Genomic DNA, 14636 nt, shown 5'->3' with positions numbered 1-14636 from the left:
CCTGAAATGGTTGAACGTCGACCAATTCTTTTTGGAATAGTAACTCTGTGTATCCCATTCATCTTCTTTTGATGCTCCCTGCATCTTTTAATATTTTCCCTGTAGAATCCTTTAGTATTGTAGCTAAAGGCTTGAATTTTTTCCTCAATACTTTCAGCTTAAGAAATGCTGAGTGTGTTCTTCCCTTTTGGTTTTCTATCTCCGGGTCTTTGCATATGTCATCATAATACTTCACTTTGTCTTCTCTAGTCACCCTTTGAAATCTTCTGTTCAGCTTTTTTATTTCATCGTTTTTTTCCTTTTGATTTAGCTATTTGATGTTCAAGTGAAAGTCTTAAAGTCTCTTCTCACATCCATTTACGTCTTTTCTTTCTCTCCTGTCTTTTTTAATGACCTCTTGCTGTCTTCAGGTATAATGTCCTTGATTTCTGTCATTCCACAACTGGTCCAGTCTTTGGTCATGAATGTTCAATGCATCAAATCTATCCTTGAGATGGTCTCTGAATTCAAATGGGATATACTCATGGTTATAGTTTGGCTCTTGTGGACTTGTTCTAATTTTCTTCAGTAAAATCTATATAATAAGTGTAATTCCGAGCTGGATCCAAATATAAATGAATACTATTTTTGTTTAAAGGAGAATGATAATATAGATGACTTTCTATATGTGCAAATGCAGTCAGCTGCATTAGCTATATTAAAGAATGATTGTGTTGGGAGGGTCAGCAGGGGGAAAATTAATCCGGAAAGGCAGTGTATAACACAGAAAGTTAAGGAGGTGCTGGCTTTAACCTAAGTTATTGAGGTCTTCTAGGTGGATAGATACTACCCACTTTACTTAGGGCAATTAAATCCTTGGGACATGTACTACTGACATACAACAGAAGAATTCCATCTAAAGACTGTACACAATAGAGTTCTGAATAATAACGAGAATACTAAACATTACTTGGAAAATTCTATTCCATATTAAATTGTTTATATTTGTGTAAAAGCTGACCACTGTAAATGAATATGCAGTCATCTATTTCTGAAAAAATAGTGTAATTAAGGTTTGTGTGTGTGAGAGAATTCCTGTGTGTTTGAAAATTTCACTTTAAAAAGTTAAAGTAAAAACCCAAAAAGCAGACTCTAATATTCTCCTCTGAAAAACGTCTAGACAGTAATATAATATCACCCATCTGTCATGTTGTCATACTGTGGTGGCTTATGTGTTCTTATGATGCTGGAAGCTATGCTACCAGTTATTTCAAACACCAGTATGGTCACTCATGGTGGACAGATTTCAGCAGAACTTCCAGACTAAAATGGACTAGAAAAATGGCCTGGATCTACTTCCAAAAATTATCTGATGAAAACCTTATGGGTCACAATGAATACTGTTTGATATAGCTCTGGAAGACGAAGCCCCTAGGTTAGAAGGCATTAAACAATGATGACAACAGTGGACTCAAACATACTAACAACCATGAAGATGGCACAGAACTGGGCAACATTTTGTGCTGCTATACATAAGGTTATCATGAGTTGAAGACAACTCAACAGCAACTAACAACAAAATACTAAAGGTGCCTCAAACGAGAGAGGTCAACGTTAATGAATTTTTACATGCCAAGATTTGTTAGCTTGTGCTAGGGCTCAATCTAAAACTAATGAGAGTAAAAATGTATGGTGAAAAAACAGTCCTCCATGGCTTAAGGGGAGCCCTGGTGGCGCAACGGTTAAGAGCTCGGCTGCTAACCAAAAGGTCAGCAGTTTGAATCCACCAGCTCCTCCTCAGAAACCCTATGGGGCAGTGTTACCCTGCCCTACAGGGTTGCTATGAGTTGGAACCAACTCGATGGCAACTGGTTTATAGCTTAAGAAATGGTGATATTGAATGTCAATGAAAATGATGGAGTACACAACTCCAAGGGCCTGTTTCTCCAGAGAAACATCAAAAAATTAAGCAGAAACTATCAGAATTAACTTTGTGAGAACTCTGGAAAACAGTCAAAAGTTTACAGTAAGTATGCAAATGCTGAATCAAGGAAGAAGAAACTTTAAAATGGTGTTAAAAAAAACTATGTCAAGTTACTGGCTGACCATTGAGAGAATTAGGACTTAAGTGATGACATATAATAAGTAATACACTATTTGCAAAAAACAGGAAGAGAGAAATAAACTAAGCAAATAAATAAATAAGTTGGGTAAGTCACTAAACAGACAAATGTAGCCCTCAAAAATCAAGAACACAAACCCTGGAGATGGGGGAGAATCTGATTTCCTGAGGTGCCACATTATATTATTCAAAATGCATAATTTTAAACAAACAAAAAAAAAATCACAAGACACACAAAGAAACATCAAAGTATGTCCCACTTGCAGGAAAAAATAAACTGATAACAACTGTCTCTGAAGAAGCCCAAATATTGGACTTACTAGACAAAGACTTTAAATCAATGGTCTTAAATATGTTCAAAGAGCTAAAGGAAACTGTAGACAAAGAACTTAAGGATACCAGGAAGATGACACATGAATATAAAGAAAGAAATTATAAAAGGAGCCAAATAGAAATTTTGGAGTGGAAAACAACAAGAACTAAAATTAAAAAATTCACTAGAGGAGTTCAGCTCCAAAATTAAGCAGGTATAAAAAAGAATCAAAATGAACTTGAATATAGGACTTTTGAAAAATTTTCAGTTTAAGGACAAAATAGAAAAAAAAAGATGAACAAAATTCAACAGAGCCTAAGGGACCCATGGGGCACCATCAAGCACACCAACATACACAGTATGGGAATCCCTGAAGGAGAAAAGAGACAGAAAGTATACGTGAAGAAATAATGGCCACAAACTTCCCAAGTTTGATCTATACATCCAAGAAGCTCAAAAAACTCAAAGAGATTCACACCAAAAAACTTTAAAATCAAACTGTCAAATTTTAAGGACAAAGAGAGAATCTCGAAAGCAGAAAGAGAGAAGTGATTCATCACATACAAGGGATCCTCAATAAAACTCAATTTCTAATCAGAAAACATATTCCAGAGGCAGTGGATAACATTTAGAAAGTGCTGAAAGAGAAAACTGTCAACTAAGAATTCTATATCCATCTATTCTTCAAAAATGAGGAAGAAATTAAGACATTCTCAAAGTTTAAAAAAGGTAAGCGTATTTGTTGCTGGCAGACTTACCCTACAGGAAATGCTAAAGGGAATCTTTCACGTTGAAAGGACACTAAACATTAAAACTCAAAGCCATGTAAAGAAAGAAAAATCTCCAGTAAAGCTAATTTCATAGGCAAGTTAAAAAAAAATTTTTATTTTATTATTGGTTTGTAAGTCCTCTTTTTATCTCCTACATAATTTAAAAAGACCAATACATAAAAACAATTGTAACTCTATGCTAATGAGTACACCAGATATAAAGATGTAACTTGTGACAAGAAGTTAAGGGGGAGGGAAATAGAGCTGTACGGGTAAAGAACCCACTGCTGTCTAGTCAATCCCAACTCCTAACAACCCTATAGGACAGAGTAGAAATGCCCCCACAGGGTTTCCAAAGTTCTAAATGAAGCAGGGAAAAAAAAAAAAAAAAATAGAATGATTCCTCCAGGGAAATTACCAGTTGTGTGGCAACTTATATTTCCTTGGATTCCTTTTAAACCTATGGCTAGGATACCATGACATTAACCATGCTTGCAAACTCAAAATCTCATAAGGTTACTCACATACCTACTGTTGAAAATCTAGCTGTCAACATTTCTTTACATAAGGGGAAAGAAAAGGTTATATTTTCCCCCCTCCCATCCCTCATCGCAATCATTTGCCCTCCACCAAAACTATAATTCAAATGCATCAAGTACCTTCATCTTGATGCTGGCAAATGATTTGGTTCATAACATGAGAAAAAAGGTAGGCTATTCTCGCATTTAGTTTTTTAATAAAAGCAGCCAATAACATTAACAAGTGGCACCAGTTTTAACACTCAGTGCAATCACTGAACTTATTAATAGGAACAGGAATGCTGGCAGAGTACAGACCACAGAGGAGAATACAAGTAACCAGTATTCCATTCCAACAAATCCTCCTTCCCAATTAAAAGCTTAAGGTAGAGAAGCCCGAGGCAGAACAGATGCATCTTTCAATCTACACTGACATAGAACGTTTGGATGCCATCTTAAACTCTATTTTAATTTCATTTGTCATGTTCAACATATCTAAATATGGCAAATTGGATATGAGACTGATTTCCAACCAATATGAAATGTAAGTCTCACTTATTTCCTTTATAAATATATTTAGAATATAAATCCATCCCAAAACACTAACACTACAAAGAGGAGAGACAGGAGTCTGTAGTTCTTTAATGACTGCCTTTACCTTGTAAGTGGTCATTCGATGCTGAGCAATTGTAGTCAGTTTTTCTAGAAGGCCTCGTAATCGCTCCTGGGTTGCACAGGAGATCAAGTTCACAGCATCAGAGTTAAGCTCCGTAATGTCATGCTTTTTACCTGTGGAAGCAGAGAAAATCCATTACGTGTTTTAGTAGTGGCTGATAATTGAAATAATTAGCACAGCAGGTATTCTGTTCCCCCTGGAAGGTATACCCATTATGAATAAAGGTTTGGAGATTATGATTTTCCTGGTAAAGTCACAACTTCAAAGATCTTAGACATTACATTAATAAAACCTAGCCTGAAGCCTCAGAAAATATAGACATTGTTTCACTTAGCCTCTAGAATCATTCTCCTTGCAAGGTCATTTATAGGACAAAGTTAATAAGAACACAAATCAAGTCAGTGTTCAGGGAGGAAAATGGTAACTGCAAAAATTAGCACCATATTCTGTTAATTTTACTAATTAAAAAAAATTGAAAATTACATTTCACCCTGTTTGACACTGTTAACAATTTATGCCATTTATGCCATTTATGGCAGCGGGTTTTTTTTTTTACTTCAATAAATTCAGATTGTGAGTCTGTTAATGCCTTGTCTATAACACCTACCTTATACTTCTTTTAGCCCATTGCCAATCATACTTATTTTGTACTAATTCATGTTCTGATAAACTGATCTGGTAATCAATTTACAAGTCGAAAAAAGTTCAAACCCTCATCATTTCACCTAACTTCTCTTTCACTGTATCTCCTTTCCATAAATAACCTAAACATCTTTCCTTCCTTCTGCTAACTAGGAAGAAAGTTTAAGGAAAACAATTTGAACCACATACCCAAAGGCAGAAGCTCATCTATAAATCAACCTTAGCAGTATTTCTGGGGCATACTGAAACCACCTATATCAATAGAGACCTAAAACTGAAAATACAGGCAATTACACAGTCTAATTTAAACGGACTTTTAATAATGCTATTGTGTTTGTTTTTAACATTTGCAGACATGCAGAAATTTTAAAAATATTATTGCTTCATTTCCCACTCTGATTTATCTGAAAAATACTCATATTGTCATCCAAGGGTGAAAGAGTACAGCAAAAATATGCTTTAATGCATGTCAATACATCATTTGCATTCTCTGACATTATTGTGCAATAAATGTTAAAACTTTAGTTCAAAATACAGCCTGCAGCAAACAAGATAGGAAGAAGATAACGTAAAATTACCTTTTATTAAGCTAAGCCTTCAAAATACATTCAAAATTCACTACTTTGCAACAAAACTGAATTCATCTCCAGTTGCCAACTGAAAGCAAGGGAAGTATCGTCCCCCAAAATTTGACATAGGTGAAGAGAGAGCTGGTCTCCAATAAGTTCCAGGGTCAGGACATAACAAATAAGTCACACACAATATATCTCACCAATCTGTCTCCTTTTTCAGTTAATTTGTAGACTGTAGCCTTTCATGTTAATACAAGTTTGTGATTAATACTAAAAAAAACTTTTTGATGCCACAATAATATTGGTACATTCTCTTACATTTTAACACAGTGCAGCCACCTAACAACTAGTCCTGAACCTAGAAAGAGAACCCTAATATTCTACTTTAGTTATTTTAAGGCAAAAAACCAAACCCGTTATCATCGGGTCAATTCTGACTCATAGCAACCCTACAGGACAGAGTAGAGCTGCCCCATAGGGTTTCGAAGGAGCGGTTGGTGGATTCAAACTGCTGACCTTCTGCTTAAGGTGGGTTTAAATTTCAGGGATGAGGTAAGGAAAAAAGAGACTCTCACTGGCTGTTTCTATATTGCATAAACACATGTATGTAACTTAAGTATGCATTTGTACACATACATGCCTAAAAGACAACCAAGAAGAAACAGGACAGAAAAAAACACTGTCACATGCACATTTTCTATAAACACACACATATATTCCCCTGTTAAGAAATACAAATAATTAACTTTTATTGTCTAAATCAGAAGCCACAGGTTACATAATTCACGTTATGTTAATCGTTTTTAAAAATGAAGTACTTCTTTCTGTAACATCCATGAAATCTTGATCTCTTGGGCCTTATTTAAGCCTCAGAGTTCCAGGACAACCAACCTAGGCCATCTCTTTTGATAACATTTTCCCTCAAACAGACGATCCTACAAGGTCAAGAATCATTAACTTTGCACTTACCAATGTCTAAAATTCTCTTTTGTAGAGCTCCAATGAAAAGAAATGGTTCATCTTTACATGATCGAATGAGCGTGCCAACCAACTCAGAGTTTGTTGCTAAGATGCAGGCATTTTCTTCATTGAGGTTGACCCCTGCCATGGAAGTCACATCATTGATGTCATCTTCATCTCTAACAGAAAAAAAGGTTATAGCTTTTTGGGGGTGCTGTGTGTGTATGAGTGTGTGTGTGTGTGTGTGTGTGTGTGTATGAGTGACTTAAGAGAGCAAAAGAGATACAGAATTTTCCTTAAGGAATGACATTTTACTCAATTCATCCAAGCAACAGGAGAACAGAAGATTGGTTCCCTTAATAAGCCTTCAAAATTTCTCTAACCACTGTTATTGTTGTTAGTTGCCACTGAGTTAATTCCGACTCATGGTGACCCATGTGTACAGAGTAGAACTGCAACACAGGGTTCTCAAGGCTGTACTCTTTCAGACGTGATCGCCAGGCCTGTCTTCCAAGCTTCCTCTGGGTGGGCTCTAACTGCCCATCTTTCCTCTAATAGTTGAATGCTTAACTGTTTGTACCACCCAGGGACTCCTCTAACTACCAGTGTACATTTAATATTGAAAAGATGATTCAGAAGCAACTTTGTATTCTGGTGCTCCTTCCTCTCTTGCTCTCAGTTTGGTAAATGAGATACACCAAGAGGAATGTGGAGGTTACACTAACTCATCCACAAATCCCCCGCAATGAAAGACAAAGAAATAAAAGTAGACGCCTTTGTTTTCATCTACAATGGTTAGAAGTCCTTCAGATTTCCCTAATGCACTCCACTACTCCACTGATAGGCAGAATATATCTCCAGGTCCTACAAGGTCCACACCCACATAAAAGTCCTTGAGAAGACGCTTTGTTGACTAGCTATTCTGAAACCACGTGGTTAAACTAGTTTTGTTTTTCTGCTTCAGACTTTTGGTGTGCTCCATCTGTACCAAATGAATTTGCTAAACTACATCCTCCAGCAAATGGCTAAAAAGGGCCTGTAGACAGTCCCTGGGTCACGAACAAGATCAGTTTCTATTTGTATCTTTAAGTTGAATCTGTAGGTAAGCTGGAACAGGTGCATAGGGTTCTTATTTAGCCTTTACATGTTCTTGAGTGCAAGAAAGGGTTTTTGACGTCTTTTCAATGATTTAAAGGCTGCACGTGCAGCAAAGTGAAGGTGATTGTGACGAAGAATTTGTTGTGTGTAGTGGCTAGTTCAATTGTTTCAATGTGAGGGCAAATTTGCATAACATCAAAGGACAAGTAGGAGTTGTCCCTAAGTCAGACATTTGTAAACCAACTGCCCGTATATATAAAATTTTATACACACACACTTAGGACGCCTACATATAAAATATAAAACACGTTTGGGCTCCTCATTTTGCACCAGCAGAGTTAAAGTGTTTTCCTCTAACAGAATTGCTCTATGGCTACAGCCCTAAAATCTGTATGTGTGTTTGGTGTCAAGAAGAGAGTAAGGAAAGAAAGACTCAAGTTTTCTCACCGCATTCTTACTATCATATGCATTAACAAGCACACTGCTCGTCATAATTGTCACACCAATGCACAACATAATCTACACAAACATCACATAAAAAAAATTCTGCTTCTTTATTGCATGGGCCAACTGGTATATCATGTGGTCTCATGTCAATGAATTTAAATTATGAACCTCCCTGTGGTAACACATTTGTGCACAAAAAAGAAAAGTAAATTATAATTGTCAAGCGCTCAAGAAATGAAGGCTTGTGGTGCTCAACTTTACAAAGCAGCATGTTAGGAGTGAGGGGAAAAGAGCCCAAACTCAAACATATGTAAGAGATCCAAGTGAAATGAAGGAAAGTAAAGTGCTAGACAGAGCAGCTGAAAAGTGAAAAGAAAGAACAGTTATCTAACAATGAAACAGTACATGAAAATCTCAACATTAAAAGGTGTTTCTCTGCAATGGGGCAAAGAAAAAAATAAGAAATTAGTATTTCAAACTTCCAAATAAAACAAGCAGCATACAAAGAACTATACGGAAACAGTCGGATTCCACCTTAATAATCTTAATCAGACATATGGGATGCTGAAATATTTCTAAGAACCAATTTGCCACCTACGTAAATAAAGTATTATGTACAGATTTAAACATAAGGGTGGTAGAAACCATGAATCTAAAGACATACAAAATCTAAGTAAAATATATTTTAAAACGCCTGAGTAAAAAATACTTTTAAAATGCCAAGAATACATCAACAAAAAGTCAGTTCACTCCAAAACAGAGTCCTAACCAGTTAACATCTATGGGACTCAATTTTCTCCTCTGGAAAATTAATAACTTAGATTAGCTGCTTTCTAAAGTCCCTTTCAAACTGCTTAAAAAGGAAGGCAGCTCTCTTTGGACTGCCATAGAACAATCATCAAGGTATACTGTGAAGTGAAAAAAGCCAGGGTATAGAATAGATTGCATCTTGAATATACACATGCTTGTATGTACACAGAACTCTGGTGGCCCGGTGGTTAAGAGTTAGGGCTGCTAACCAAAAGGTCAGCAGTTCGAATCCACCAGCCACTCCTTGGAAACCCTATAGGGCAGTTCTACTCTGTCCTATAGGGTCACTATGAGTCAGAACTGACTTGTTGGCAACAGGTTTTTAATGGGAATACATACATCTCTCAGGAAAGACACATAAGAAATTTCCCTCTGGAGAGGGAAATAGGGAAACATATATCTTTCTACCTTTTGAATATTGTACTATATACATGGATTACACAATCAAAATGAATAGCTATATATATATATATAAACACTTGGAGAATAAAAATTAGAGGGAAGATAGAAAATAAAATGAAGTTATATAACCTCATCCTTTCCTTAAGAATAAAACTGGAATTATTAAAGGTATACAACAGCTGACCTTTACACACATACAACGAGTGCTTACAATCCCAGATGTATGCCAGGTACACAGGCCCCTATAAACCTTGCATTTTAGAAGGGTTCCTGAATAGCCCCTGTTGAGATCTCACGCATAGGCTGGAGAGACCAGTACCAGGTCTACTTACTACCAGTACTTAGCATAGTACTAGAATTGAATAGAATTCAGTCAATGAAGAGATAGTTCCATGTGTTTTAGAATCCCCTTCTTGAGGCCATTCACCACAAACAAATAGGCAACTACCCAGTAAGATTTGTTTTGCCTGCCTTCCTTCCTATCTGGACCCAAGCTTAACACAGCTCCCTCCAGTACAGCTGTCAGTTGCTATGGTTACAGATGACAGCAACAGCAGACAAGGACCCCTACTGGGGAAAGGAAAAGGTGCCATAATAAGCAGCATCCAAGCCATTTAAAACATCCTCTGAGAAAGGAGGCAGAATGAAGAAAGCAGTGATGAAGCAGCATTATCAATAAGGCTAAGATAGGTCAGCACAGTAATAAAGGTTTAGATGGTTAGGGAAATTCATGACACCAGTTTGGTTTTAGTTTTAAAAGAGAGTGAGAATGACCAAGCAAGTCTCTGAGTCTTCTGGTTTAATGTACTGGCTTTTGATGAGGTGCTGTGAAAGATAACTGTTTTGCTTTAAAAGACAGAGAAGTAAACTTTATAGTGCCGCAGTAGGAAAAAAGTCTTCCAACTCTTAAGGGTCTAACAGGGTACTGTGCAAAATTAAGGAAGTATTACCCATTCATCATTAATGCCTTGTATCTGGTTTCTGAAACCAATCTAATCCTTTAGTTAAAAACTAAAGTTTTTGTATGAGAGGCTGACTTGATTTGTAAACTTTCACTTAAAGCACAATAAAAATTGTAAAAAAAAAAAAGTAAACCTAACCACTGCTCATGCCTGCCTTCTTAAATCTCATCTACCGTTTTAAGGTCAATAACAGTATCAGACAAATTCTTCTAAAGTAAAAAGATGGTACTTCTTTAATTTCTGTTCAAAAACCCTTCATGTTCCCATGAATTCACCCTGACATTCAAGGCCTTCCAGATAAGAGCCCAACTTAGCACTTCCCTCCCAGGACTGGCTATGGAATAGCCCCTACTGATTCTGGCCCTTGCTAAGAGTATCCCTTCCTGTTCTAGCTTTCTTATCTTCCTGCTGTCAAAGCCCTATCTATACCACCCACATCAAATGCCTCCTATAGAATGGCTGGTTTAATTGCTTTCTATACTTTAAAAGTGTTTACCCAAGTACTACAACTTGTGAACTTCTTAGCGCACTTTTGTCTGTTATGACAGGCCTCACTCTTGCTCCTGTTCTAATTATCAATGTATTTGCCTTAACCTCCAACTAGACTAATTTTATTAATCATCTTCCTCACCTATTGTTCCTAACAGAGCAGTGTATAAATGGTATTTAAATAATTGAGAAATTACTATATGCTCAAAACAATGTGCTGTTGATCTACTACAATGAACGGGGAAGCACCAAAACACTAGATAAAAAGGAGGGCTCTGTGTCAAACTGCCTACCTTGGAATTGTGACCCTGTCATTTCTTACTTATGTGAAATAAAGCACATGAACCTTTCTGGACCTGCATCTTCAGTAAAAATAAGGACAGTAACAGTCCCTGTATCGTAGGCTGAGGATTGAGGAAATAATTCGTATCATGGAAAAGAAGCCAATTCCTTACTGCATAAAGAGCGCCTATAAATAACAAAGGAAAAGACCAACAATCTAATGGAAAAATGGACAAAACATATAACTCTTCAGTTAAAATAACTCAAATATAAGATGTTTTACCCCATTCATAACAGATACAAGGTATAAATTTTTCACCTATTACATAGGCAAGTTTTTAAGGTTTACCAAAATATGAAGAAATATGCCATCACAAACTTTGCTGCTCAGAGTGTAATTTGTTAATACAACTTCTGTAGAAGGCCATTTGGCATTATCTAACAAGTTAAAATTAACAAATTTTTCTTCTTAGAAATTTTGTGAAATGATAATACACCTTTGTTTTGCTAGAGCAAAATACTGGAAACAAGCTAAATGCCTATCATGACGGAACTTTGTTAAAAAGACTAAATCACAATAACTATGTGCTGACATGGAACAATCTGCGAGGGTTTATTACTAAGTGGTAAAATTCAAAGTGCAAAACATTATGTTTCATACACTACCCTTCTATGTTGTAAAGACTATCTCTGGAAAGATGCACAAGAAACTGCTAACAACAGTTGCCTCCAGGCTGGGAAACTGGGTAGCAAAAGGAAGAAGCAATGAGGAAGAGCCTTATTTTTCCATTGTATACCCTTCTGAACATTTTGAAATTTGTAGAATATGTGTGAATTACCAAGTCAAATAAATAATTTGCTTTCAAAATATAAACCAAGAACAATTTTATTTTAAGGTCAAGTTCTTCCTGTACATTACTAATAGCCTGATAAAATAACTTATTTTGAAGACTCATTATACATAATCCAAAAATACTTTTAAAATCTTTTTTCACTGTTCTGTTTATAGCCTTTCTGCTTTACCAAAGCCAGTCTGTAAACTCATACAAGACCCTGTTTATTCCTCCTCCTTTTTCTGAAGTACTTTTTCTCCGTCAGAAATTCCCTTCCCTCTTTGTTATATTGAGTCTCAGGGTGATACAAATAATTAATGTGCTTGGCTTCTAACTGAAAAGATTGGCAGTTTGAGTCCACTCAGAGGCACCTTGGAAGAAAGGCCTGGCGATCTACTTCTGAAAAATCAGACACTGAAAACCCTAGGGAGCACAGTTCTACTCTGACACACATGGGCTGCCATGAGTCAGAATCAAATTCACAGCAACTTATTTTTCTACTAACTCAAATGTAGCATAGCACACTCCAGTACTTCTCAAACTCTTTAGAGTTTAGGAACCACCTAAGAAGTAAAGAAATGCAGTCTCACAGTTAAAAACACACCCATACAGCACACATGATTCTTTCAGTTAGTCTATGATAGCAACCAGAAACCTGGATTTTTTTTTTTTAACGAGCACACTGAGGCAACTGTGATACAAATGCTCTGGGGATCACACTTGGAAAAATAGTGAGCTATAAAAATTAAGCGCATCACTTCTAGTGTTAAAGACACCACAGGTTCAGTCCCTGTTGTGACAATTACTAATAGTGTGACCTCAGACAAGTTTGTTTACCTCTTCATTCATCAATGTTCTTATCAGTAAAACAGCAGGGAAAACTGTACTTGTAATGTGATTTTGAACAAAAACTGTATTAGAAATTAAAACCAAATTTAAAATTTATTCACTGAAAAATAATAAACCCATTACGTGTCAACATAACACTTTTTATTTAAATGAATACCAAAATTAAAAATAATTAGTATGAAAAGCGACATTGTTTTATACATACTTTTGCTAAACTCTTTAAAATCTACTGGTCTTCTTGCACTTTGAATGGATCTCTTATTCATGTACGGTTTTGCACCATCACACACGGTCATTTGGAAAAGACTGGTTCACTGAGTTATGCAGATCTTCCAAATGTAGACTAATTATGCATAATCCAAAAACCACATTTGTTAATATTTCCACCAATCTCATCAGAAAATCTAACTATTAAGCTCATGAAAATGTCTATCAAATTCCCAAGTCCAAATAACCATTATCTGACAGTCGTTTCTCCAAGTAAAAACGGTATTCCACAAAATGAAACTGTTTAGGTTAGCCTGCAATTCAATACAAGCACAAGTAATTGTCCTTGAGACTGCCATCTTATTTCGGCATGCAGCTGAAGATCTTTTTACAAATTCCCCATTTTGTCACACAGAATAGCAAAAAGGTGTGCACTCAAGGGTAGAGATTAAAAATAATAACACGTACTGCTTAATTAAGGGCATTCTTAAGAAAAACCAGCTTTTTTTTTTTTCTTTTTACCTACAGCAAGTAGGTAAGGATAAAGGATACCTGGTTACTAGTACAGTTTGGTGCCACTGCCTTGATCTGTGCTAAGATACCAGTAGTTTTACCCAGCCACTGCTTTTGGATCAAAGTGAAAAAGGCAAATATTATTAATACGAAAATAGTTGTGACCTGTAGGCCCCTGAACGAGTGTTTCAAAACTATTTTCTGCAGACCACACTGTGAGATATGCTGGCCTATATATATAGTTCCTATCTCCTGCCCACATGGAAACCCTGGTGGCGTAGTGGTTAGGTGCGCCGGTCACTAACCAAGGGATTGGCAGTTCGAATCCGCCAGGCGCTCCTTGGAAACTCTATGGGGCAGTTCTACTCTGTTCTATTGGGTCACTATGAGTCGAAATCGACTCGATGGGCAATGGGTTTGGCTTGTTTTTTGTCTTGCCCACATAACTTCAACTTTGCTTCATGGCGTATCTACCTCTAATGTCTTTCTTTCCTATTTTTCTGCATGTAAACACAAAAATAATTTTCCTAAATAACATTTTATTATGCAAATCCTGGCTAAAAACTAAGACTTCATAATCTCATCTCCAAGTCTTCACTCATAACGCCCCTGTGGAATGTTCAATGACTTAATTTCCATCAAAACCTACTATAAGGCAAACTCCTCCAAGAAGACTTCTTTTGGTTGGATTTTAACCCTATGCTCTAATCTGGGCAGAGTTCACATGGATGCCTCTTCCCTGTCTCACTGGTCTCTCCAAGATGATAAGTTTTTGTCACCAGTGGCTGTTTTCTTTTTTTGAGATCCTGCTCTGGAATGAGCCATGTATGCTCCTGTAAGCTTAAATATAAAAGGACAAATAGACTCTTAATAAATACATGATGAACCGTGAATTACATATGTTGAGAGGTAAAGCATATGTTTTATCTACTTAACACTAGAGAAGCTGATTCCTGCAATATGAAAAATTGGACACCAACGTTGCTAGAGAAATACTATCTATGCACATACCATGTAATTTTGTCCTATATTATTTTCTAAAAGTGTCTTTTAAAATCAACAATAACATCGTACTAAACCCCTCACTGTTAAAATACCCTAGCAGAAATAACATATTTACATATATTTATCCATAAATATTTTATTGTTTCTCTAAAACATAAGAACTCTTAAAAATAAACATAAAACAGTA

At 36.3% G+C, this 14636-nt stretch overlaps 1 protein-coding gene across 1 annotated transcript in view; it reads right to left on the bottom strand.

Annotated features, from left to right (window-relative positions):
* The window catches only part of TAF4B (TATA-box binding protein associated factor 4b), a 143596-nt gene that overhangs the window by 65913 nt on the left and 63047 nt on the right, over positions 1 to 14636 (bottom strand). Inside the window, exons 10-11 of the mRNA XM_049899913.1 lie at positions 6562 to 6731; positions 4361 to 4491 (exon numbers count right to left, since the gene is read on the bottom strand). Coding sequence (XP_049755870.1) covers positions 4361 to 4491; positions 6562 to 6731 — 301 coding nt within the window. The remainder of the gene's footprint in view (positions 1 to 4360; positions 4492 to 6561; positions 6732 to 14636) is intronic.

The sequence above is a fragment of the Elephas maximus genome, chromosome 11, assembly GCF_024166365.1.
Source record: "Elephas maximus indicus isolate mEleMax1 chromosome 11, mEleMax1 primary haplotype, whole genome shotgun sequence".
Classification (NCBI taxonomy): domain Eukaryota; kingdom Metazoa; phylum Chordata; class Mammalia; order Proboscidea; family Elephantidae; genus Elephas; species Elephas maximus.
This window is presented reverse-complemented; position numbering and strand designations above follow the sequence as displayed.